This window comes from Oncorhynchus mykiss, chromosome 22 (assembly GCF_013265735.2).
Source record: "Oncorhynchus mykiss isolate Arlee chromosome 22, USDA_OmykA_1.1, whole genome shotgun sequence".
Classification (NCBI taxonomy): Eukaryota; Metazoa; Chordata; class Actinopteri; order Salmoniformes; family Salmonidae; genus Oncorhynchus; species Oncorhynchus mykiss.
The window spans coordinates 33,556,731-33,579,078 of NC_048586.1; the positions used below are offsets into that span (position 1 = coordinate 33,556,731).

Consider the following 22,348-nt stretch of genomic DNA (forward strand, 5'->3'; position numbering starts at 1 on the left):
GAGAGGGATAGAGGGAGAAGGATGGAGGAAGAGGGATGGAGGGAGAGAGATGGAGGGAAGGAGATGGAGGGAGGGAGAGAGAGGGAGCAATAGCGGGAGAGGGATGGAGGGAGAGAGGTGGAGGGAAGGAGATGGAGGGAGGGAGAGAGAGGGAGCAATAGAGGGAGAGGGATGGAGGGAGAGAGGTGGAGCAATACAGGGAGAGGGATAGAGGGAGAAGGATGAGGGAGAGGGATTGAGTAATAAATAGAGAGGGATGGAGGGAGAGGGATAGAGGGAGAAGGATGGAGGGAGAGGGATAGAGGGAGAAGGATGAGGGAGAGGCATTGAGTAATATATAGAGAGGGATGGAGGGAGAGGGATAGAGGGAAGGAGATGGAGGGAGAGAGATGGAGGGAAGGAGATGGAGGGAGGGAGAGAGAGGGAGCAATATAGTGAGAAGGATGAGAGAGAGGGATTGAGTAATATATAGAGAGTGATGGAGGGAGAGGGATAGAGGGAGAGGGATGGAGGGAGAGGGATGGAGGGAGAAGGATGGAGCAATAGAGGGAGAGAGATGAAGGGAAAGAGATGGAGGGAGAGGGATGAGGGAGAGGGATGCAGGGAGAGAGATGGATGGAGAGAGATGGAGCAATAGAGGGAGAGAGAGATGAAGGAGAGGAGTGGAAGGAGAGTGATGACGGGAGAGAGATGGAGCATTAGAGGGAGAGAGATGAAGGGAGAGAGATGGAGGGAGAGGGATGAGGGAGAGGGATGGAGCAATAGAGGGAGAGGGAGCGGGATAGAGGTAGAGGGATGAGCGAGAGGGAGGGAAGAAGAGGGATGGAGAGAGAGGGATGGAGGGAGAGGGATCGGGATCTGGGAATAGAGAGAGAGTGTGATGGAGGGAGAGGGATGGAGCATTAGAGGGAGAGGGATGAGGGAGAGGGGGGAGGGAGAGAGATGGATGAATAGAGATGGAGAGAGAGGGATGGATGAAGAGGGATGGAGAGAGAGGGATGGAGAGAGAGGGATGGAGGGAGAGGGATGGAAGAGGGACAGAGGGAGAGAGGTGGAAGGAGAGAGATGGAGGGAGAGGGATGGAGGGAGAGAGATGGAGGGATAGGGATGGAGGGAGAGGAATGGAGGGAGAGAGATGGATGGAGGGAGAGAGATGGAGCAATAGAAGGAGAGGGATAGAGGGAGAAGGATGGAGGAAGAGGGATGGAGGGAGAGAGGTGGAGGGAAGGAGATTGAGGGAGGGAGAGAGAGGGAGCAATAGCGGGAGAGGGATGGAGGGAGAGAGGTGGAGGGAAGGAGATGGAGGGAGGCAGAGAGAGGGAGCAATAGAGGGAGAGGGATGGAGGGAGAGAGGTGGAGCAATACAGGGAGAGGGATAGAGGGAGAAGGATGAGGGAGAGGGATTGAGTAATAAATAGAGAGGGATGGAGGGAGAGGGATAGAGGGAGAAGGATGGAGGGAGAGGGATAGAGGGAGAAGGATGAGGGAGAGGCATTGAGTAATATATAGAGCGGGATGGAGTGAGAGGGATAGAGGGAAGGAGATGGAGGGAGAGAGATGGAGGGAAGGAGATGGAGGAAGGGAGAGAGAGGGAGCAATATAGGGAGAAGGATGAGGGAGAGGGATTGAGTAATATATAGAGAGTGATGGAGGGAGAGGGATAGAGGGAGAAGGATGGAGGGAGAGGGATAGAGGGAGAAGGATGGAGCAATAGAGGGAGAGAGATGAAGGGAAAGAGATGGAGGGAGAGGGATGAGGGAGAGGGATGCAGGGAGAGAGATGGATGGAGAGAGATGGAGCAATAGAGGGAGAGAGAGATGAAGGAGAGGAGTGGAAGGAGAGTGATGACGGGAGAGAGATGGAGCATTAGAGGGAGAGAGATGAAGGGAGAGAGATGGAGGGAGAGGGATGAGGGAGAGGGATGGAGCAATAGAGGGAGAGGGAGAGGGATAGAGGTAGAGGGATGAGCGAGAGGGAGGGAAGAAGAGGGATGGAGAGAGAGGGATGGAGGGAGAGGGATCGGTATCTGGGAATAGAGAGAGAGGGATGGATGGAGAGAGAGGGATGGAGGGAGAGGGATGGAAGAGGGACAGAGGGAGAGAGGTGGAAGGAGAGAGATGGAGGGAGAGGGATGGAGGGAGAGAGATGGAGGGATAGGGATGGAGGGAGAGGAATGGAGGGAGAGAGATGGATGGAGGGAGAGAGATGGAGCAATAGAAGGAGAGGGATAGAGGGAGAAGGATGGAGGAAGAGGGATGGAGGGAGAGAGATGGAGGGAAGGAGATGGAGGGAGGGAGAGAGAGGGAGCAATAGCGGGAGAGGGATGGAGGGAGAGATGTGGAGGGAAGGAGATGGAGGGAGGGAGAGAGAGGGAGCAATAGAGGGAGAGGGATGGAGGGAGAGAGGTGGAGCAATACAGGGAGAGGGATAGAGGGAGAAGGATGAGGGAGAGGGATTGAGTAATAAATAGAGAGGGATGGAGGGAGAGGGATAGAGGGAGAAGGATGGATGGAGAGGGATAGAGGGAGAAGGATGAGGGAGAGGCATTGAGTAATATATAGAGAGGGATGGAGGGAGAGGGATAGAGGGAAGGAGATGGAGGGAGGGAGAGAGAGGGAGCAATATAGGGAGAAGGATGAGGGAGAGGGATTGAGTAATATATAGAGAGTGATGGAGGGAGAGGGATAGAGGGAGAGGGATGGAGGGAGAGGGATGGAGGGAGAAGGATGGAGCAATAGAGGGAGAGAGATGAAGGGAAAGAGATGGAGGGAGAGGGATGAGGGAGAGGGATGCAGGGAGAGAGATGGATGGAGAGAGATGGAGCAATAGAGGGAGAGAGAGATGAAGGAGAGGAGTGGAAGGAGAGTAATGACGGGAGAGAGATGGAGCATTAGAGGGAGAGAGATGAAGGGAGAGAGATGGAGGGAGAGGGATGAGGGAGAGGGATGGAGCAATAGAGGGAGAGGGAGAGGGATAGAGGTAGAGGGATGAGCGAGAGGGAGGGAAGAAGAAGGATGGAGAGAGAGGGATGGAGGGATCGGGATCGGGATCTGGGAATAGAGAGAGAGGGATGGATGGAGAGAGAGGGATGGAGGGAGAGGGATGGAAGAGGGACAGAGGGAGAGAGGTGGAAGGAGAGAGATGGAGGGAGAGGGATGGAGGGAGAGAGATGGAGGGATAGGGATGGAGGGAGAGGAATGGAGGGAGAGAGATGGATGGAGGGAGAGAGATGGAGCAATAGAAGGAGAGGGATAGAGGGAGAAGGATGGAGGAAGAGGGATGGAGGAAGAGGGATTGAGGGAGAGAGATGGAGGGAAGGAGATGGAGGGAGGGAGAGAGAGGGAGCAATAGCGGGAGAGGGATGGAGGGAGAGAGGTGGAGGGAAGGAGATGGAGGGAGGGAGAGAGAGGGAGCAATAGAGGGAGAGGGATGGAGGGAGAGAGGTGGAGCAATACAGGGAGAGGGATAGAGGGAGAAGGATGAGGGAGAGGGATTGAGTAATAAATAGAGAGGGATGGAGTGAGAGGGATAGAGGGAGAAGGATGGATGGAGAGGGATAGAGGGAGAAGGATGAGGGAGAGGCATTGAGTAATATATAGAGAGGGATGGAGGGAGAGGGATAGAGGGAAGGAGATGGAGGGAGAGAGATGGAGGGAAGGAGATGGAGGGAGGGAGAGAGAGGGAGCAATATAGGGAGAAGGATGAGGGAGAGGGATTGAGTAATATATAGAGAGTGATGGAGGGAGAGGGATAGAGGGAGAGGGATGGAGGGAGAGGGATGGAGGGAGAAGGATGGAGCAATAGAGGGAGAGAGATGAAGGGAAAGAGATGGAGGGAGAGGGATGAGGGAGAGGGATGCAGGGAGAGAGATGGATGGAGAGAGATGGAGCAATAGAGGGACAGAGAGATGAAGGAGAGGAGTGGAAGGAGAGTGATGACGGGAGAGAGATGGAGCATTAGAGGGAGAGAGATGAAGGGAGAGAGATGGAGAGAGAGATGAGGGAGAGGGATGGAGCAATAGAGGGAGAGGGAGAGGGATAGAGGTAGAGGGATGAGCGAGAGGGAGGGAAGAAGAGGGATGGAGAGAGAGGGATGGAGGGAGAGGGATCGGGATCTGGGAATAGAGAGAGAGGGATGGATGGAGAGAGAGGGAAAGAGGGAGAGGGATGGAAGAGGGACAGAGGGAGAGAGGTGGAAGGAGAGAGATGGAGGGAGAGGGATGGAGGGAGAGAGATGGAGGGATAGGGATGGAGGGAGAGGAATGGAGGGAGAGAGATGGATGGAGGGAGAGAGATGGAGCAATAGAAGGAGAGGGATAGAGGAAGAAGGATGGAGGAAGAGGGATGGAGGGAGAGAGATGGAGGGAAGGAGATGGAGGGAGGGAGAGAGAGGGAGCAATAGCGGGAGAGGGATGGAGGGAGAGAGGTGGAGGGAAGGAGATGGAGGGAGGGAGAGAGAGGGAGCAATAGAGGGAGAGGGATGGAGGGAGAGAGGTGGAGCAATACAGGGAGAGGGATAGAGGGAGAAGGATGGAGGAAGAGGGATGGAGGGAGAGAGATGGAGGGAAGGAGATGGAGGGAGGGAGAGAGAGGGAGCAATAGCGGGAGAGGGATGGAGGGAGAGAGGTGGAGGGAAGGAGATGGAGGGAGGGAGAGAGAGGGAGCAATAGAGGGAGAGGGATGGAGGGAGAGAGGTGGAGCAATACAGGGAGAGGGATAGAGGGAGAAGGATGAGGGAGAGGGATTGAGTAATAAATAGAGAGGGATGGAGGGAGAGGGATAGAGGGAGAAGGATGGATGGAGAGGGATAGAGGGAGAAGGATGAGGGAGAGGCATTGAGTAATATATAGAGAGGGATGGAGGGAGAGGGATAGAGGGAAGGAGATGGAGGGAGAGAGATGGAGGGAAGGAGATGGAGGGAGGGAGAGAGAGGGAGCAATATAGGGAGAAGGATGAGGGAGAGGGATTGAGTAATATATAGAGAGTGATGGAGGGAGAGGGATAGAGGGAGAGGGATGGAGGGAGAGGGATGGAGGGAGAAGGATGGAGCAATAGAGGGAGAGAGATGAAGGGAAAGAGATGGAGGGAGAGGGATGAGGGAGAGGGATGCAGGGAGACAGATGGATGGAGAGAGATGGAGCAATAGAGGGAGAGAGAGATGAAGGAGAGGAGTGGAAGGAGAGTGATGACGGGAGAGAGATGGAGCATTAGAGGGAGAGAGATGAAGGGAGAGAGATGGAGGGAGAGGGATGAGGGAGAGGGATGGAGCAATAGAGGGAGAGGGAGAGGGATAGAGGTAGAGGGATGAGCGAGAGGGAGGGAAGAAGAGGGATGGAGAGAGAGGGATGGAGGGAGAGGGATCGGGATCTGGGAATAGAGAGAGAGGGATGGAGGGAGAGGGATGGAGCATTAGAGGGAGAGCTGGAGGAAGAGAGATGAAGGGAGAGAGATGGAGGGAGAGGTATGGATGGAGAGGGAGAGGGAGTGAGATGCATCAATAGAAAGAGAGGGATGGAGGGAGAGGGATGAGGGAGAGGGATAGAGGAAGAGGGATGGAGGGAGCAGGAAGGAGGGAGAGGGATGGAGCAATAGAGAGGGATAAAGGGAGAGAGATGGAGCAATATAGGGAGAGGTAGAGGAATAGAGGTAGAGGGATGAGTGAGAGGGATGGATGAAGAGGGATGGAGAGAGAGGGATTGAAGGAGAAGGATGGAGGGAGAGGGATGGAAGGAGAAGGATGGAGGGAGAGGGATGAGCGAGAGGGATGGAAGGAGAAGGATAGAGGGAGAGGATTGAGGGAGAGTGATGGAAGGAGAAGGATGGAGGGAGAGGAATGAGGGAGAGGGATGGAAGGAGAAGGATGGAGGGAGAGGGATGAGGGAGAGGGATGGAAGGAGAAGGATGGAGGGAGAGGGATGAGGGAGAGGGATGGAAGGAGAAGGATGGAGGGAGAGGGATGAAGGAGAGGGGTGGAAGGAGAAGGATGGAGGGAGAGGGATGAGGGAGAGGGATGGAAGGAGAAGGATGGAGGGAGAGGGATGAGGGAGAGGGATGGAAGGAGAAGGATGGAGGGAGAGGGATGAGGGCGAGGGATGGAAGGAGAAGGATGGAGGGAGAGGAATGAGGGAGAGGGATGGAAGGAGAAGGATGGAGGGAGAGGGATGAGGGAGAGGGATGGAAGGAGAAGGATGGAGGGAGAGGGATGACGGAGAGGGATGGAAGGAGAAGGATGGAGGGAGAGGGATGAGGGAGAGGGATGGAAGGAGAAGGATGGAGGGAGAGGGATGAGGGAGAGGGACGGAGGAAGAGGGATGGAGGGAGAGAGATGGAGGGAGGGAGAGAGATGGAGAGAGAGAGATGGAAGAAGAGAGCTGGAGGAAGAGAGATGAAGGGAGAGAGATGGAGGGAGAGGTATGGATGGAGAGGGAGAGGGAGTGAGATGCATCAATAGAAAGAGAGGGATGGAGGGAGAGGGATGAGGGAGAGGGATAGAGGAAGAGGGATGGAGGGAGAGGGATGAAGGAGAGGGGTGGAAGGAGAAGGATGGAGGGAGAGGGATGAGGGAGAGGAATGGAAGGAGAAGGATGGAGGGAGAGGGATGAGGGAGAGGGATGGAAGGAGAAGGATGGAGGGAGAGGGATGAGGGCGAGGGATGGAAGGAGAAGGATGGAGGGAGAGGAATGAGGGAGAGGGATGGAAGGAGAAGGATGGAGGGAGAGGGATGAGGGAGAGGGATGGAAGGAGAAGGATGGAGGGAGAGGGATGAGGGAGAGGGATGGAAGGAGAAGGATGGAGGGAGAGGGATGAGGGAGAGGGATCGAAGGAGAAGGATGGAGGGAGAGGGATGAGGGAGAGGGACGGAGGAAGAGGGATGGAGGGAGAGAGATGGAGGGAGGGAGAGAGATGGAGAGAGAGAGATGGAAGAAGAGTGCTGGAGGAAGAGAGATGAAGGGAGAGAGATGGAGGGAGAGGTATGGATGGAGAGGGAGAGGGAGAGGGAGTGAGATGCATCAATAGAAAGAGAGGGATGGAGGGAGAGGGATGAGGGAGAGGGATAGAGGAAGAGGGATGGAGGGAGCAGGAAGGAGGGAGAGGGATGGAGCAATAGAGAGGGATAAAGGGAGAGAGATGGAGCAATATAGGGAGAGGTAGAGGAATAGAGGTAGAGGGATGAGTGAGAGGGATGGATGAAGAGGGATGGAGAGAGTGTGATTGAAGGAGAATGATGGAGGGAGAGGGATGGAAGGAGAAGGATGGAGGGAGAGGGATGATGGAGAGGGATGGAAGGAGAAGGATAGAGGGAAAGGAATGAGGGAGAGGGATGGAAGGAGAAGGATGGAGGGAGAGGAATGAGGGAGAGGGATGGAAGGAGAGGGATGGAGGGAGAGGAATGAGGGAGAGGGATGGAAGGAGAAGGATGGAGGGAGAGGGATGAGGGAGAGGGATGGAAGGAGAAGGATGGAGGGAGAGGAATGAGGGAGAGGGATGGAAGGAGAAGGATGAAGGGAGAGGGATGAGGGAGAGGGATGGAAGGAGAAGGATGGAGGGAGAGGGATGAGGGAGAGGGATGGAAGGAGAAGGATGGAGGGAGAGGGATGAGGGAGAGGGATGGAAGGAGAAGGATGGAGGGAGAGGGATGAGGGAGAGGGACGGAGGAAGAGGGATGGAGGGAGAGAGATGGAGGGAGGGAGAGAGATGGAGAGAGAGAGATGGAAGAAGAGAGCTGGAGGAAGAGAGATGAAGGGAGAGAGATGGAGGGAGAGGTATGGATGGAGAGGGAGAGGGAGTGAGATGCATCAATAGAAAGAGAGGGATGGAGGGAGAGGGATGAGGGAGAGGGATAGAGGAAGAGGGATGGAGGGAGCAGGAAGGAGGGAGAGGGATGGAGCAATAGAGAGGGATAAAGGGAGAGAGATGGAGCAATATAGGGAGAGGTAGAGGAATAGAGGTAGAGGGATGGAGTGAGAGGGATGGATGAAGAGGGATGGAGAGAGTGTGATTGAAGGAGAATGATGGAGGGAGAGGGATGGAAGGAGAAGGATGGAGGGAGAGGGATGAGGGAGAGGGATGGAAGGAGAAGGATGGAGGGAGAGGAATGAGGGAGAGGGATGGAAGGAGAGGGATGGAGGGAGAGGGATGAGGGAGAGGGATGGAAGGAGAAGGATGGAGGGAGAGGGATGAGGGAGAGGGATGGAAGGAGAAGGATGGAGGGAGAGGAATGAGGGAGAGGGATGGAAGGAGAAGGATGGAGGGAGAGGGATGAGGGAGAGGGATGGAAGGAGAAGGATGGAGGGAGAGGGATGAGGGAGAGGGATGGAAGGAGAAGGATGGAGGTAGAGGGATGAGGGAGAGGGATGGAAGGAGAAGGATGGAGGGAGAGGGATGAGGGAGAGGGACGGAGGAAGAGAGCTGGAGGAAGAGAGATGAAGGGAGAGAGATGGAGGGAGAGGTATGGATGGAGAGGGAGAGGGAGTGAGATGCATCAATAGAAAGAGAGGGATGGAGGGAGAGGGATGAGGGAGAGGGATAGAGGAAGAGGGATGGAGGGAGCAGGAAGGAGGGAGAGGGATGGAGCAATAGAGAGGGATAAAGGGAGAGAGATGGAGCAATATAGGGAGAGGTAGAGGAATAGAGGTAGAGGGATGAGTGAGAGGGATGGATGAAGAGGGATGGAGAGAGTGGGATTGAAGGAGAATGATGGAGGGAGAGGGATGGAAGGAGAAGGATGGAGGGAGAGGGATGAGGGAGAGGGATGGAAGGAGAAGGATGGAGGGAGAGGGATGAGGGAGAGGGATGGAAGGAGAAGGATGGAGGGAGAGGAATGAGGGAGAGGGATGGAAGGAGAGGGATGGAGGGAGAGGAATGAGGGAGAGGGATGGAAAGAGAAGGATGGAGGGAGAGGAATGAGGGAGAGGGATGGAAGGAGAAGGATGGAGGGAGAGGAATGAGGGAGAGGGATGGAAGGAGAAGGATGGAGGGAGAGGGATGAGGGAGAGGGATGGAAGGAGAGAGATGGAGGGAGAGGGATGAGGGAGAGGGATGGAAGGAGAAGGATGGAGGGAGAGGGATGAGGGAGAGGGATGGAAGGAGAAGGATGGAGGGAGAGGGATGAGGGAGAGGGATGGAAGGAGAAGGAGGGAGTGAGAGGAATGAGGGAGAGGGATGGAAGGAGAAGGATGGAGGGAGAGGGATGGAAGAAGAAGGATGGAGGGAGAGGAATGAGGGAGAGGGATGGAAGGAGAAGGATGGAGGGAGAGGAATGAGGGAGAGGGATGGAAGGAGAAGGATGGAGGGAGAGGAATGAGGGAGAGGGATGGAAGGAGAAGGATGGAGGGAGAGGGATGAGGGAGAGGGATGGAAGGAGAAGGAATCAAATCAAAGTTTGTTTTTCACGTTCGCCGAATACAACAGGTATTTCACCTTCCAGTGAAATGCTGACTTACAGGCCCTAACCAACAGTGCCATCTTTAAGGAAAAAATAGGTATTAAGTGAACAATAGATAAGTAAGGAAATAAAAAACAACAGTAAAAAGACAGTGAATAATAACAATAGCGAGGCTATATACAGTAGCGAGGCTATATACAGTAGAGAGGCTATAACAATAGCAAGGCTATATACAGTAGAGAGGCTATATACAGTAGAGAGGCTATACCAGTAGCAAGGCTATATACAGTAGAGAGGTTATAACAATAGCAAGGCTATATACAGTAGAGAGGCTATATACAGTAGAGAAACTATAACAGTAGCAAGGCTATATACAGCAGCGAGGCTATAACAATAGCGAGGCTATATACAGCAGCGAGGCTATATACAGTAGAGAGGCTATAACAGTAGCAAGGCTATATACAGCAGCGAGGCTATAACAATAGCGAGGCTATATACAGTAGCGAGGCTATATACAGTAGCAAGGCTATAACAGTAGCAAGGCTATATACAGCAGCGTGGCTATATACAGCAGCGAGGCTATATACAGCAGTGAGGCTATATACAGTAGAGAGGCTATAACAGTAGCGAGGCTATAACAATAGCGAGGCTATATACAGTAGAGAGGCTATATACAGTAGCGAGGCTATAACAGTAGCAAGGCTATTTACAGGTACCAGTTAGTCAGGCTGATTGAGGTAGAATGTACATGTAGATATGGTTAAAGTGACTATGCATATATGTATATGATAAACACAGAGTAGCGGTAGCGTAAAAGAGGGGTTGGCGGGTGGTGGGACACAATGCAGATAGTCTGGGTAGCAAATGTGCAGGGGCACCGGTTATATGGGCTAATTGAGGTAGTATGTAAAAGAGGGGGGAGCTAGGGTTTCTGGGATAATGGTGTCGATGTGAGCTATTACCAGCCTTTCAAAGCACTTCAAGGCTACAGGCGTGAGTGCTAAAGGTTGGTAGTCATTTAGGCAGATTACCTTAGTGTTCTTGGGCACAGGGATTATGGTGGTCTGCTTGAAACATTACACACTCAATCAGGGACAGTCAGTGAAGATGCCTGCCAGTTGGTCAGCACATGCCCAGAGCACACGTCCTGGGCATCCGTCTGGCCCCACAGTCCTTGTGAATGTTGACCTGTTTACGTTGGCTACGGAGAGCGTTGGCTACGGAGAGCATGATCACACAGTCGTCCGGAACAGCTGATGCTCTCATGCATGCCTCAGTGTTTCTTGCCTCGAAGCGAGCATAGAAGTAATTTAGCTCATCTGGTAGGCTCGTGTCACTGGGCAGCTCGCAGCTGTGCTTCCCTTTGTAGTCTGTAATAGATTGCAAGCCCCGCCACATAAAACGAGTGTTGGAGCCGGTGTCGTACGATTCAATCTTAGCCCTGTATTGGCGCTTTGCCTTTTTGATGGTTCGTCGATTTCTTATAAGCACTTTGAAAGCAGAAACTCTACCCTTTAGCTCAGTGCGAATGTTGCCTGTAATCCATGGCTTCTGGTTGGGGTATGTACGTACGGTCACTGTGGGGACGTCCTCGATGCACTTATTGATAAGTACTAAACAATATCATAACCGCCATCGATAAAAGACAGTACTGTGCAGCCGTCTTCATCGACCTTGCCAAGGCTTTCGACTCTGTCAATCACCATATTCTTATCGGCAGACTCAGTAGCCTCGGTTTTTCGGATGACTGCCTTGCCTGGTTCACCAATTACTTTGCAGACAGAGTTCAGTGTGTCAAATCGGAGGGCATGCTGTACGGTCCTCTGGCAGTCTCTATGGGGGTGCCACAGGGTTCTTGGGCCGACTCTTTTCTCTGTATACATCAATGATGTTGCTCTTGCTGCGGGCGATTCCCTGATCCACCTCTACGCAGACGACACCATTCTATATACTTTCGGCCCGTCATTGGACACTGTGCTATTTAACCTCCAAACAAGCTTCAATGCCATAACACTCCTTCCGTGGCCTCCAACTGCTCTTAAACGCTAGTAAAACCAAATGCATGCTTTTCAACCGATCGCTGCCTGCACCCGCATGCCCGACTAGCATCACCACCCTGGATGGTTCCGACCTAGAATATGTGGACATCTATAAGTACCTAGGTGTCTGGCTAGACTGCAAACTCTCCTTCCAGACTCATATCAAACATCTCCAATCGAAAATCAAATCAAGAGTCGGCTTTCTATTCCGCAACAAAGCCTCCTTCACTCACGCCGCCAAGCTTACCCTAGTAAAACTGACTATCCTACCGATCCTCGACTTTGGCGATGTCATCTACAAAATGGCTTCCAACACTCTACTCAGCAAACTGGATGCAGTCTATCACAGTGCCAGCCGTTTTGTCACTAAAGCACCTTATACCACCCACCACTGCGACTCGGCTGGCCCTCGCTACATATTCGTCGCCAGACCCACTGGCTCCAGGTCATCTACAAGTCCATGCTAGGTAAAGCTCCGCCTTATCTCAGCTCACTGGTCACGATGGCAACACCCATCCGTAGCACGCGCTCCAGCAGGTGTATCTCACTGATCATCCCTAAAGCCAACACCTCATTTGGCCGCCTTTCGTTCCAGTACTCTGCTGCCTGTGACTGGAACGAATTGCAAAAATCACTGAAGTTGGAGACTTTTATCTCCCTCACCAACTTCAAACATCAGCTATCTGAGCAGCTAACCGATCGCTGCAGCTGTACATAGTCTATTGGTAAATAGCCCACCCATTTTCACCTACTTCATCCCCATACTGTTTTTATTTATTTACTTTTCTGCTCTTTTGCACACCACACTACCTGTACATGACCATCTGATCATTTAGCACTCCAGTGTTAATCTGCAAAATTGTAATTATTCGCCTACCTCCTCATGCCTTTTGCACACATTGTATATAGACTCCCCCTTTGTTTTCTACTGTGTTATTGACTTGTTAATTGTTTACTCCATGTGTAACTCTGTGTTGTCTGCTCACACTGCTATGCTTTATCTTGGCCAGGTCGCAGTTGCAAATGAGAACTTGTTCTCAACTAGCCTACCTGGTTAAATAAAGGTGAAATAAAATAAAATAAAAAAATAAAGCCAGTGACCTATGTGGTGTACTCCTCAATGCCATTGGAGGAATCCCGGAACATGTTCCAGTCTGTGATAGCAAAACAGTCCTGTAGTTTAGCATCTGCTTCATCTGACCACTTTTTTATAGACTGAGTCACTGGTGCTTCCTGCTTTAAGTTTTGCTTGTACGCAGGAATCAGGAGGATAGAATTGTGGTCAGATTTACCAAATGGAGGGCGAGGGAGAGCTTTGTATGCGTCTCTGTGTGGAGAAGAGGTGATATATAATTATTTTCCCTCTGGTTGCGCATTTAACATGCTGATAGAAATGAAGTCATTCTGATTTACTGGAGTCTGCTCTTCTATGTAGCCGGTGCAGCGTATATCCTTCTAGCTGAAGATCCATGTCATCATCCAGCCATGATTCCGTGAAACATAAGATGTCACAGTTTTTAATGTCCCGTTGGTAGGATATTCGTGATCGTAACTCGTCTAATTTATTGTCCAATAATTGTACATTGGCGAGTAATATTGACAGTAATGACAGCTTTCCCAATCACCTTTTGCGGATCCTTACGAGGCACCCTGCTCTGTGTCCTCTGTACCTGCGTCTCTTTCTCTTGCCAATGACGGGGATGTCGGCCTTGTCGGGTGTGTAAAGTACATCCTGTCCTTCCTGCTTGTTGACGAGAAAATCTTTGTCTAATCCGAGAAGAGTGATCGCTGTCCTGATATCCAGAAGCTCTTTTTTGCCATAAGATACGGTGGCAGAAACATGATGTACAAAATAAGTTACAAATAACCCAAAAAATAATACATAATAGCACAATTGGTTGGGCGCCCGTAAAACTGCTGCCATTTCTTCCCGGTGCAATTGTCACAAGTAGAGGGAGAGGGATGGAGGGAGAGGGATTGAGGGATGGAGGGAGAGGGATGGAGGGAGAGGGATTGAGGGAGGGAGAAGGATGGAGGGAGAGGGAATGAGGGAGGGAGAGGGATGGAGGGAGGGAGAGGGATGGAGGGAGAGGGATTGAGTAATAGAGGGAGAGGGATTGAGGGAGGGAGAGGGATGGAGGGAGAGGGATGCAGAAATAGAGGAAGAGGGATAGAGGGAGAGGGATGGAGTAATAGAGGGACGGAGTAATAGAGGGAGAGGGATGGAGTAATAGAGGAAGAGGGATAGAGGGAGAGGGATGGAGGGAGAGGGATGGAGTAATAGAGGAAGAGGGATAGAGGGAGAGGGATGGAGTAATAGAGGAAGAGGGATAGAGGGAGAGGGATGGAGTAATAGAGGAAGATGGATGGAGGGAGTGGGATGGAGTAATAGAGGAAGAGGGATAGAGGGAGAGGGATGGAGTAATAGAGGAAGAGGGATAGAGGGAGAGGGATGGAGGGAGAAGGATGGAGGGAGAAGGATGGATGGAGTAATAGAGGAAGAGGGATGGAGGGAGAAGGATGGAGGGAGAGGGATGGATGGAGTAATAGAGGAAGAGGGATGGAGGGAGAGGGATTGAGGGAGGGAGCGGGATAGAGGGAGAGGGATGGAGGGAGATGGATGGAGTAATAGAGGAAGAGGGATGGAGGGAGAGGGATTGAGGGAGGGAGAGGGATGAGGGAGAGGGATTGAGTAATAGAGGGAGAGGGATAGAGGGAGAGGGATTGAGGGAGGGAGCGGGATAGAGGGAGAGGGATGGAGGGAGACGGATGGAGTAATAGAGGAAGAGGGATGGAGGGAGAGGGATTGAGGGAGGGAGAGGGATGAGGGAGAGGGATTGAGTAATAGAGGGAGAGGGATGGAGGGAGACGGATGGAGTAATAGAGGGAGAGGGATAGAAGGAGAGGGATGGAGTAATAGAGGAAGAGGGATAGAGGGAGAGGGATGGAAGGAGAGGGATAGAGTAATAGAAGAAGAGGGATGGAGGGAGAGGGATGGAGTAATAGAGGGAGAGGGATGGAGTAATAGAGGGAGAGGGATGGAGTAATAGAGGAAGAGGAATGGAGGGAGAGGGATAGAGTAATAGAGGGAGAGGGATGGAGTAATAGAGGGAGAGGGATTAGTAATAGAGTGAGAGGCATGGAGTAATAGAGGGAGAGGGATAGAGTAATAGAGGGAGAGGGATGGAGGGAGGGAGAGGGATGGAGTGAGAGGGGTGGAGGGAGAGGGATGGCGTAATAGAGGAAGAGGGATGGAGGGAGAGGGATTGAGGGAGGGAGTGGGATAGAGGGAGAGGGATGGAAGGAGATGGATGGAGTAATAGAGGAAGAGGGATGGAGGGAGAATGATTGAGTGAGGGAGAGGGATGAGGGAGAGGGATTGAGTAATATAGGGAGAGGGATGGAGGGAGAGGGATGGTGTAATAGAGGAAGAGGGAGAGGGATGGAGTAATAGAGGAAGAGGGATAGAGGGAGAGGGATAGAAGGAGAGGGATGGAGTAATAGAAGAAGAGGGATGGAGGAAGAGGGATGGAGTAATAGAGGGAGAGGGATGGAGTAATAGAGGGAGAGGGATAGTGTAATAGAGGGAGAGGGATGGAGGGAGAGGGGTGAAGGGAGAGGGAGGGAGTAATAGAGGGAGAGGGATGGAGGGAAAGCGATGGAGGGAGAAGGATGGTGTAATAGAGGGAGAGGGATGGAGTAATAGAGGGAGAGGGATGGAGTAACAGAGGGAGAGGGATGGAGTAATAGAGGTAGAGAGATGGAGTAATAGAGGGAGAGGGATGGAGTAATAGAGGGAGAGTGATGGAGTAATAGAGGAAGAGGGATAGAGGGAGAGGGATGGAGTAATAGAGGGAGAAGGATGGAGGGAGAGGGATGGAGTAAAAGAGGAAGAGGGATGGGGGGAGAGGGATGGAGTAATAGAGGAAGAGGGATGGGGGGAGAGGGATGGAGTAATAGAAGGAGAGGGATGGAGTAATAGAGGGAGAGGGATGGAGTAATAGAGGTAGAGAGATGGAGTAATAGAGGTAGAGGGATGGAGTAATAGAGGGAGAGGGATGGAGGTAGAGGAATGGAGGGAGAGGGATGGAGGTAGAGGAACGGAGGGAGAGGGATGGAAGAGGGATGGAAGAAGGATGAAGGGAGAGGGATGGAGTAAAAGAGGAAGAGGGATGAGGGAGAGGGATGGAGTAATAGAAGGAGAGGGATGGAGTAATAGAGGTAGAGAGATGGAGTAATAGAGGTAGAGGGATGGAGTAATAGAGGGAGAGAGATGGAGTAATAGAGGTAGAGGGATGAAGTAATAGAGGGAGAGAGATGGAGTAATAGAGGTAGAGGGATGGAGTAATAGAGGTAGAGAGATGGAGTAATAGAGGTAGAGGGATGGAGTAATAGAGGGAGAGAGATGGAGTAATAGAGGTAGAGGGATGGAGAAATAGAGGGAGAGGGATGGAGTAATAGAGGTAGAGGGATGGAGAAATAGAGGGAGAGGGATGGAGTAATAGAGGGAGAGGGATGGAGTAATAGAGGTAGAGAGATGGAGTAATAGAGGTAGAGGGATGGAGTAATAGAGGGAGAGAGATGGAGTAATAGAGGGAGAGGGATGGAGTAATAGAGGGAGAGGGATGGAGTAATAGAGGTAGAGAGATGGAGTAATAGAGGTAGAGGGATGGAGTAATAGAGGGAGAGAGATGGAGAAATAGAGGGAGAGGGATGGAGTAATAGAGGGAGAGGGATGGAGTAATAGAGGTAGAGAGATGGAGTAATAGAGGTAGAGGGATGGAGTAATAGAGGGAGAGAGATGGAGTAATAGAGGGAGAGGGATTGAGTAATAGAGGTAGAGGGATGGAGTAATAGAGGTAGAGGGATGGAGTAATAGAGGGAGAGGGATGGAGTAATAGAGGTAGAGAGATGGAGTAATAGAGGGAGAGGGATGGAGTAATATAAGGAGAGGGATGGAGGGAGAAGGATGGAGGGAGAGGGATGGAGTAATAGAGGTAGAGGGATGGAGTAATAGAGGTAGAGGGATGGAGTAATAGAGGTAGAGGGATGGAGTAATAGAGGGAGAGGGATGGAGTAATAGAGGTAGAGAGATGGAGTAGTAGAGGTAGAGGGATGGAGTAATAGAGGGAGAGGGATGGAGGTAGATGAATGGAGGGAGAGGGATGGAGATAGAGGAATGGAGGGAGGGGGATGGAAGAGGGATGGAAGAGGGATGGAAGAAGGATGGAGGGAGAGGGATGGAGGGAGAGGGATGGAGTAATAGAAGGAGCGGGATGGAGTAATAGAGGTAGAGAGATGGAGTAATAGAGGTAGAGGGATGGAGTAATAGAGGGAGAGGGATGGAGTAATAGAGGGAGAGAGATGGAGTAATAGAGGTAGAGGGATGGAGTAATAGAGGGAGAGAGATGGAGTAATAGAGGGAGAGGGATGGAGTAATAGAGGTAGAGGGATGGAGAAATAGAGGGAGAGGGATGGAGTAATAGAGGGAGAGGGATGGAGTAATAGAGGTAGAGAGATGGAGTAATAGAGGTAGAGGGATGGAGTAATAGAGGGAGAGGGATGGAGTAATAGAGGGAGAGAGATGGAGTAATAGAGGTAGAGGGATGGAGTAATAGAGGGAGAGAGATGGAGTAATAGAGGGAGAGGGATGGAGTAATAGAGGAAGAGGGATAGACTGACTGACAATAGGAAACTCACAGCTTTGACACTGGTCCTCCTTGGGGCCCCAACAGCGACCGTTACAGGATTTGTGACACTTCTGGCCTGTGGACAAGAACATAAACATATACTGTTACACCAAGTACACACACATCCATGATACGAAAACACCTCCAATTTAACACACTTCTCTACCAAGAACCTGGTAATGACGGGCCTTTTTCAAAACCAAACGTGAGTCTCTTTTGTACATGGTCCTTCGAGATGGGTAAAAACGTTTCACCTAAAACAAGAGTTGTTTGCAGAGAGAGAATGTTAGAAATGCTATAATCATCGTAATCACTATCATCTTACTAGATTCTTTACCAAGCACCAGGTAATATCTGAGTGACACAATGTACTCTACTGTTTTGTTTCCTTAATGGTAGACGATTTGACGCTGCCACGAGTAGCACCGGAGATATCGAGATGAGCGAGATGTAAGACTTCGCTCTCACACACAGTATCTGCACATGTGCACGGGTTCGCTACACGCTGCTTCAGCGTGGTAGCGACAGGAGCAAAACAGTGGAGAAGCTGAGTCTACCTTTAATGAACTACAGAGTGTTCTCTCATTAACGACTGCTGCAGTGGAGAGAGACAGCAGCAGTAGCACCTAGCTCGACACTCTGCTGTTATATTAGTGTTAGCTGTGTTTTGGAGGGCTTAATTGACTGCCTGGTAATTGCAGTGTGAGGCAGGATGAGTGCTGGAGTTGGGTGTTCCAGTTCAGTTAAGAGCAATTACATTGAAGCCTGACACTTTCTCTCTGACATTTCTATCTACATCCTCTCCCTTCCCTTCCCCTCTCCCTCTCTCATCCCTCCCTCTCTCCATCTATCCCTGACACTCTCTGACTTTCCATCTACTGCCCTTTGCTACCCTTCCTTCCCTCCCTCATGTCCTTGCTCCCTCGCTCCCTACCTATATGATAATTGGGTAAGCTTGGGAGATGGGGACAACGATAACGTATGTACAGTGGGGCAATAAAGTATTTAGTCAGCCACCAATTGTGCAAGTTCTCCCACTTAAAAAGATGAGAGAGGCCTGTAATTTTCATCATAGGTACACTTCAACTATGACAGACAAAATAAGAAAAAAAATCCAGAAAATCACATTGTAGGATTTTTTATGAATTTATTTGCAAATTATGGTGGAAAATAAGTATTTGGTCACCTACACACAAGCAAGATTTCTGGCTCTCACAGACCCGTAACTTCTTCTTTAAGAGGCTCCTCTGTCCTCCACTCGTTACCTGTATTAATGGCACCCGTTTGAACTTGTTATCAATATAAAAGACACCTGTTCACAACCTCAAACAGTCACACTCCAAACTATACTATGGCCAAGACCAAAGAGCTGTCAAAGGACACCAGAAACAAGATTGTAGACCTGCACCAGGCTGGGAAGACTGAATCTGCAATAGGTAAGCAGGTTGGTTTGAAGAAATCAACTGTGGGAGCAATTATTAGGAAATGGAAGACATACAAGACCACTGATAATCTCCCTTTCACCTCATCCAAATGCTCACTAGCAAAAAATCAAGTGAAAAATCAGAATAAAAACAAATACATTACTATAAAAATTATTTTTTTTTTAAACATGTTTTCACAAAAGTAGTGCACTGGGCCTTTACTAGTATTTGCGGACCAATATAGACGACTGTAAGGTGGGCAAAAACATTTTTTCAGCAACTCCGCTTTGGCAAGAAAGGTAGTTGTATAATTAAGAACAGTATTTTACAGGATTTAATAGTTAGAATTGTAAAAGTTGATGCCGTGACCCTTTCTCTGTTATTTCAATTCTAATGGGATGCAGAAAGAACAAAACCCTGTTCTCAAACATTTACATCGAAAGGTGCAACGTTATGGGCAAAGACACACACATACAATCCTTACAAACCACTTCATGTTAAATGTACTGTACATGACTGCACTGTACATAGGCTGGTCATCTAGGTTTGTACCTGTAGACTTTCCATCACCATGAGGAAAAACAACGACCAATACAGTAATTGAGTACATTAAGTGTTTTGGGATGATGTGATGTGATGAGTATGGCACTTGCAATGTTAGGGTTGTGAGTTTGATTCCCACGGGGGACCAGTATGACAATTTCAGTTTTGACATAGTTTGCATTTGCAAAGTATTTCAAGAAACTGGAAAACATATATCAAGCAAGTCTTTCTATAATCCACACATATCATCAGATGAACTTATTCTGTTTTGGATAGATAATTATCAGACTCAATATTCAAATAACGCATTTTGTTAGTGCTCTTGGCCTTAACTAGTTGTGTATTAGCGGACCAATACAGACGTCTTCAGACGGCGGAAAAATAATCACAGCACAGTGACACAACCCAACCACAAACTACTACCGCGGCTATGCACAGGGAAAATGACCAATGCTGACTGCAATGCTTCCCACAGTTGTGTCAAGTTGACCTGATGTCCTAACGGGTGGGGCACCATTCTGATACACACAGGAAATTGTTGTGCATGAAAAACCCATCAGCATTGCAATTCTTGACACAAACCAGTGCATCCCCTACAATACTCCATTCTAAGGCACTTAAATATTTTACTTTTGAGTTATTTTTCCTGTATATTCCCCCTGTATATCCTCCTTCCTGTATGTCCCAGTTCTGGAAATATCATTCCTCCTGTATCGCAACCCCCCCATCCCCATATATCCCCCTCTGTACACCCCCCGTATAGCTCCCGCATATCCCCCTGTATATCCTCTTCCGTATAACCCTTCCCACATATCCCACCATATATCCTCCAGTATACCCCCCTCCTCTATATTTGTATATTTGTATATCCCCCCTCTCTATATATCACCCCGTATATCCCGCCCTGTATCCCTGCGTATATCTCCCAGTTGCATATCTCCCCCCGTATATCCCCCTCCTGTATATCCCCCTGTATATCTCCCTTTTGTATCGCCACTCCTGTATATGCCCCTGTATATCTCCCTTTTGGACTCTGGCCGCAAAACCTAAACCTATTGGGGAGGGTCTGGGTGGGTGTCTGTCCGCGATGGCGGCTCTGGCCGCGGGACGTGGACCCCACTCCACCATAGTCCTTCTTCGCCTCTCTCTTCGCCTCCGTGGCCTCTTAAGAGCGGCGACACTTGCCGCCGACCTCAGACTGGGGACCCTCGCCACGGGAGATTCCGGCAGCGCCGGACAGGCGGGAGACTCCGGCAGCGTTGGACAGGCGGGAGACTCTGGCAGCTCAGGACAGACGGGAGACTCTGGCAGCTCAGGACAGATGGGAGACTCTGGCAGCGCTGGAGAGGAGAAAGGCTTTGGCAGCGCTATACAGGCGGGAGCACCTGTAGGGAGAAGACGGAGAGACAGCCTGGTGCTGGGGGCTGCCGCCAGAGGGCTGGTACGTGGAGGTGGCACCGGACAGACCGGACCATGAAGGCGCACTGGAGCTCTTGAGCACCGAACCTGCCCAACCTTACCTGGTTGGATGCTCCCTGTAGCCAGGCCAGTGCGGCGAGGTGGAATAGCCCGCACTGGGCTGTGCTGGCGAACCGGGGACACCATGCATAAGGCTGGTGCCATGTACACCGGCCCGAGGAGATGCACTGGAGACCAGATGCGCTGAGCCGGATCATGGCACCTGGCTCGATGCCCACTCTAGCCCGGCCGATACGAGGCGCTGCAATGTACCGCACCGGGCTATGCACACGCACCGGGAACACAGTGCGCTCCACCGCATTACACGGTGCCTGCCCGGTCCCTCACTCTCTCCGGTAAGCACGGGAAGTTGGCGCAGGTCTCCTACCTGACTTCGCCACACTCCCCGTGTGCCTTCCTTCCAGAAATGTTTGGGGCTGCCTCTCGGGCTTCCAGCCGCGCTGCCGCCTCTCCGATTTTGCTGCCTCCAGCTCAGCCTTGGGGCGGCGATATTCTCCAGCCTGTGCCCATGGTCCCTTGCCGTCCAGAATCTCCTCCCAAGTCCAGTTCTCAAAGTATCGCTGCCGTTGCTGCTTTTGCCCATTACCACGCTGCTTGGTCCTTTTGTGGTGGGTGTTTCTGTAATGTTCGTCGTCTTCCTCTGAGGAGGAGTAAGATAGATCGGACCAATTTGTAGCGTGGTAAGTGTCCATAACTTAATAAGAAAAACTGAACACTACAAAATACAAAACAACAATGTGAAACAAACAAAACAGTCCCGTGTGGCTCAAACACAAACACGGAAAATAAACACCCACAACTCAAAAGTGAAACCAGGCTACCTAAGTATGATTCTCAATCAGGGACAACGATTGACAGCTGCCTCTGATTGGGAACCATACTAGAACGAACACAGAAATCCCAAAGTATGACTGAGCCTTTAAACAGCTTGGAAAATTCCAGAAAATGATGTCATGGCTATAGAAGCTTCTGATAGGCTAATTGACATAATTTGAGTCAATTGGAGTTGTACCTGTGGAAGTATTTCAAGGCCTACCTTCAAACTCAGTGCCTCTTTGCTTGACATCATGGCAAAATCAAAAGAAATCAGCCAAGACCTCAGAAAAAAACGGTAGACCCCCACAAGTCTTGTTCATCCTTGGAAGCAATGTCCAAATGCCTAAAGGTACCACGTTGATCTGTACAAACAATAGTGCAAGTATAAACACAATGGGACAACGCAGCCGTCATACCGCTCAGGAAGGAGACGCTTTCTGTCTCCTAGAGATTAATGTACTTTGATGCGAAAAGTGCAAATCAATCCCAGAACAACAGCAAAGGACCTTGTGAAGTTGCTGGAGGAAACAGGTACAAAAGTATCGATATCCACAGTAAAACAAGTCCAATATCGACTTAACCTGAAAGACCACTCAGCAAGGAAGAAGCCACTGCTCCAAAATTGCCATAAAAAAAGCCAGACTACGGTTTGCAACTGCACATGGGGACAAAGATCGTACTTTTTGGAGAAATGTCCTCTGGTCTGATGAAACAAAAATAGAACTGTTTGGCCATAATGACCATCGTTATGTTTGGAGGAAAAAGGGGGAGGCTTGCAAGCCGAAGAACACCATCCCAACCTTGAAGCACGGGGGTGGCAGCATCATGTTGTGGGGGTACTTTGCTGCAGGAGGGACTGGTGCACTTAACAAAATAGGTGGCATCATGAGGGAAAATTATGTGGATATATTGAAGCAACAGCTCAAGACATCCGTCAGAAAGCGTGTGGAAAGCTCCCTGAAACGTTTGACCC

General features: G+C 50.7%; 1 protein-coding gene across 1 annotated transcript in view; it reads right to left on the reverse strand.

The window, feature by feature from the left end:
- Positions 1-22,348, reverse strand: part of LOC118936582 (receptor tyrosine-protein kinase erbB-4-like) — a 134,515-nt gene that overhangs the window by 59,067 nt on the left and 53,100 nt on the right. Inside the window, exon 3 of the mRNA XM_036959591.1 lies at positions 17,124-17,189. Coding sequence (XP_036815486.1) covers positions 17,124-17,189 — 66 coding nt within the window. The remainder of the gene's footprint in view (positions 1-17,123; positions 17,190-22,348) is intronic.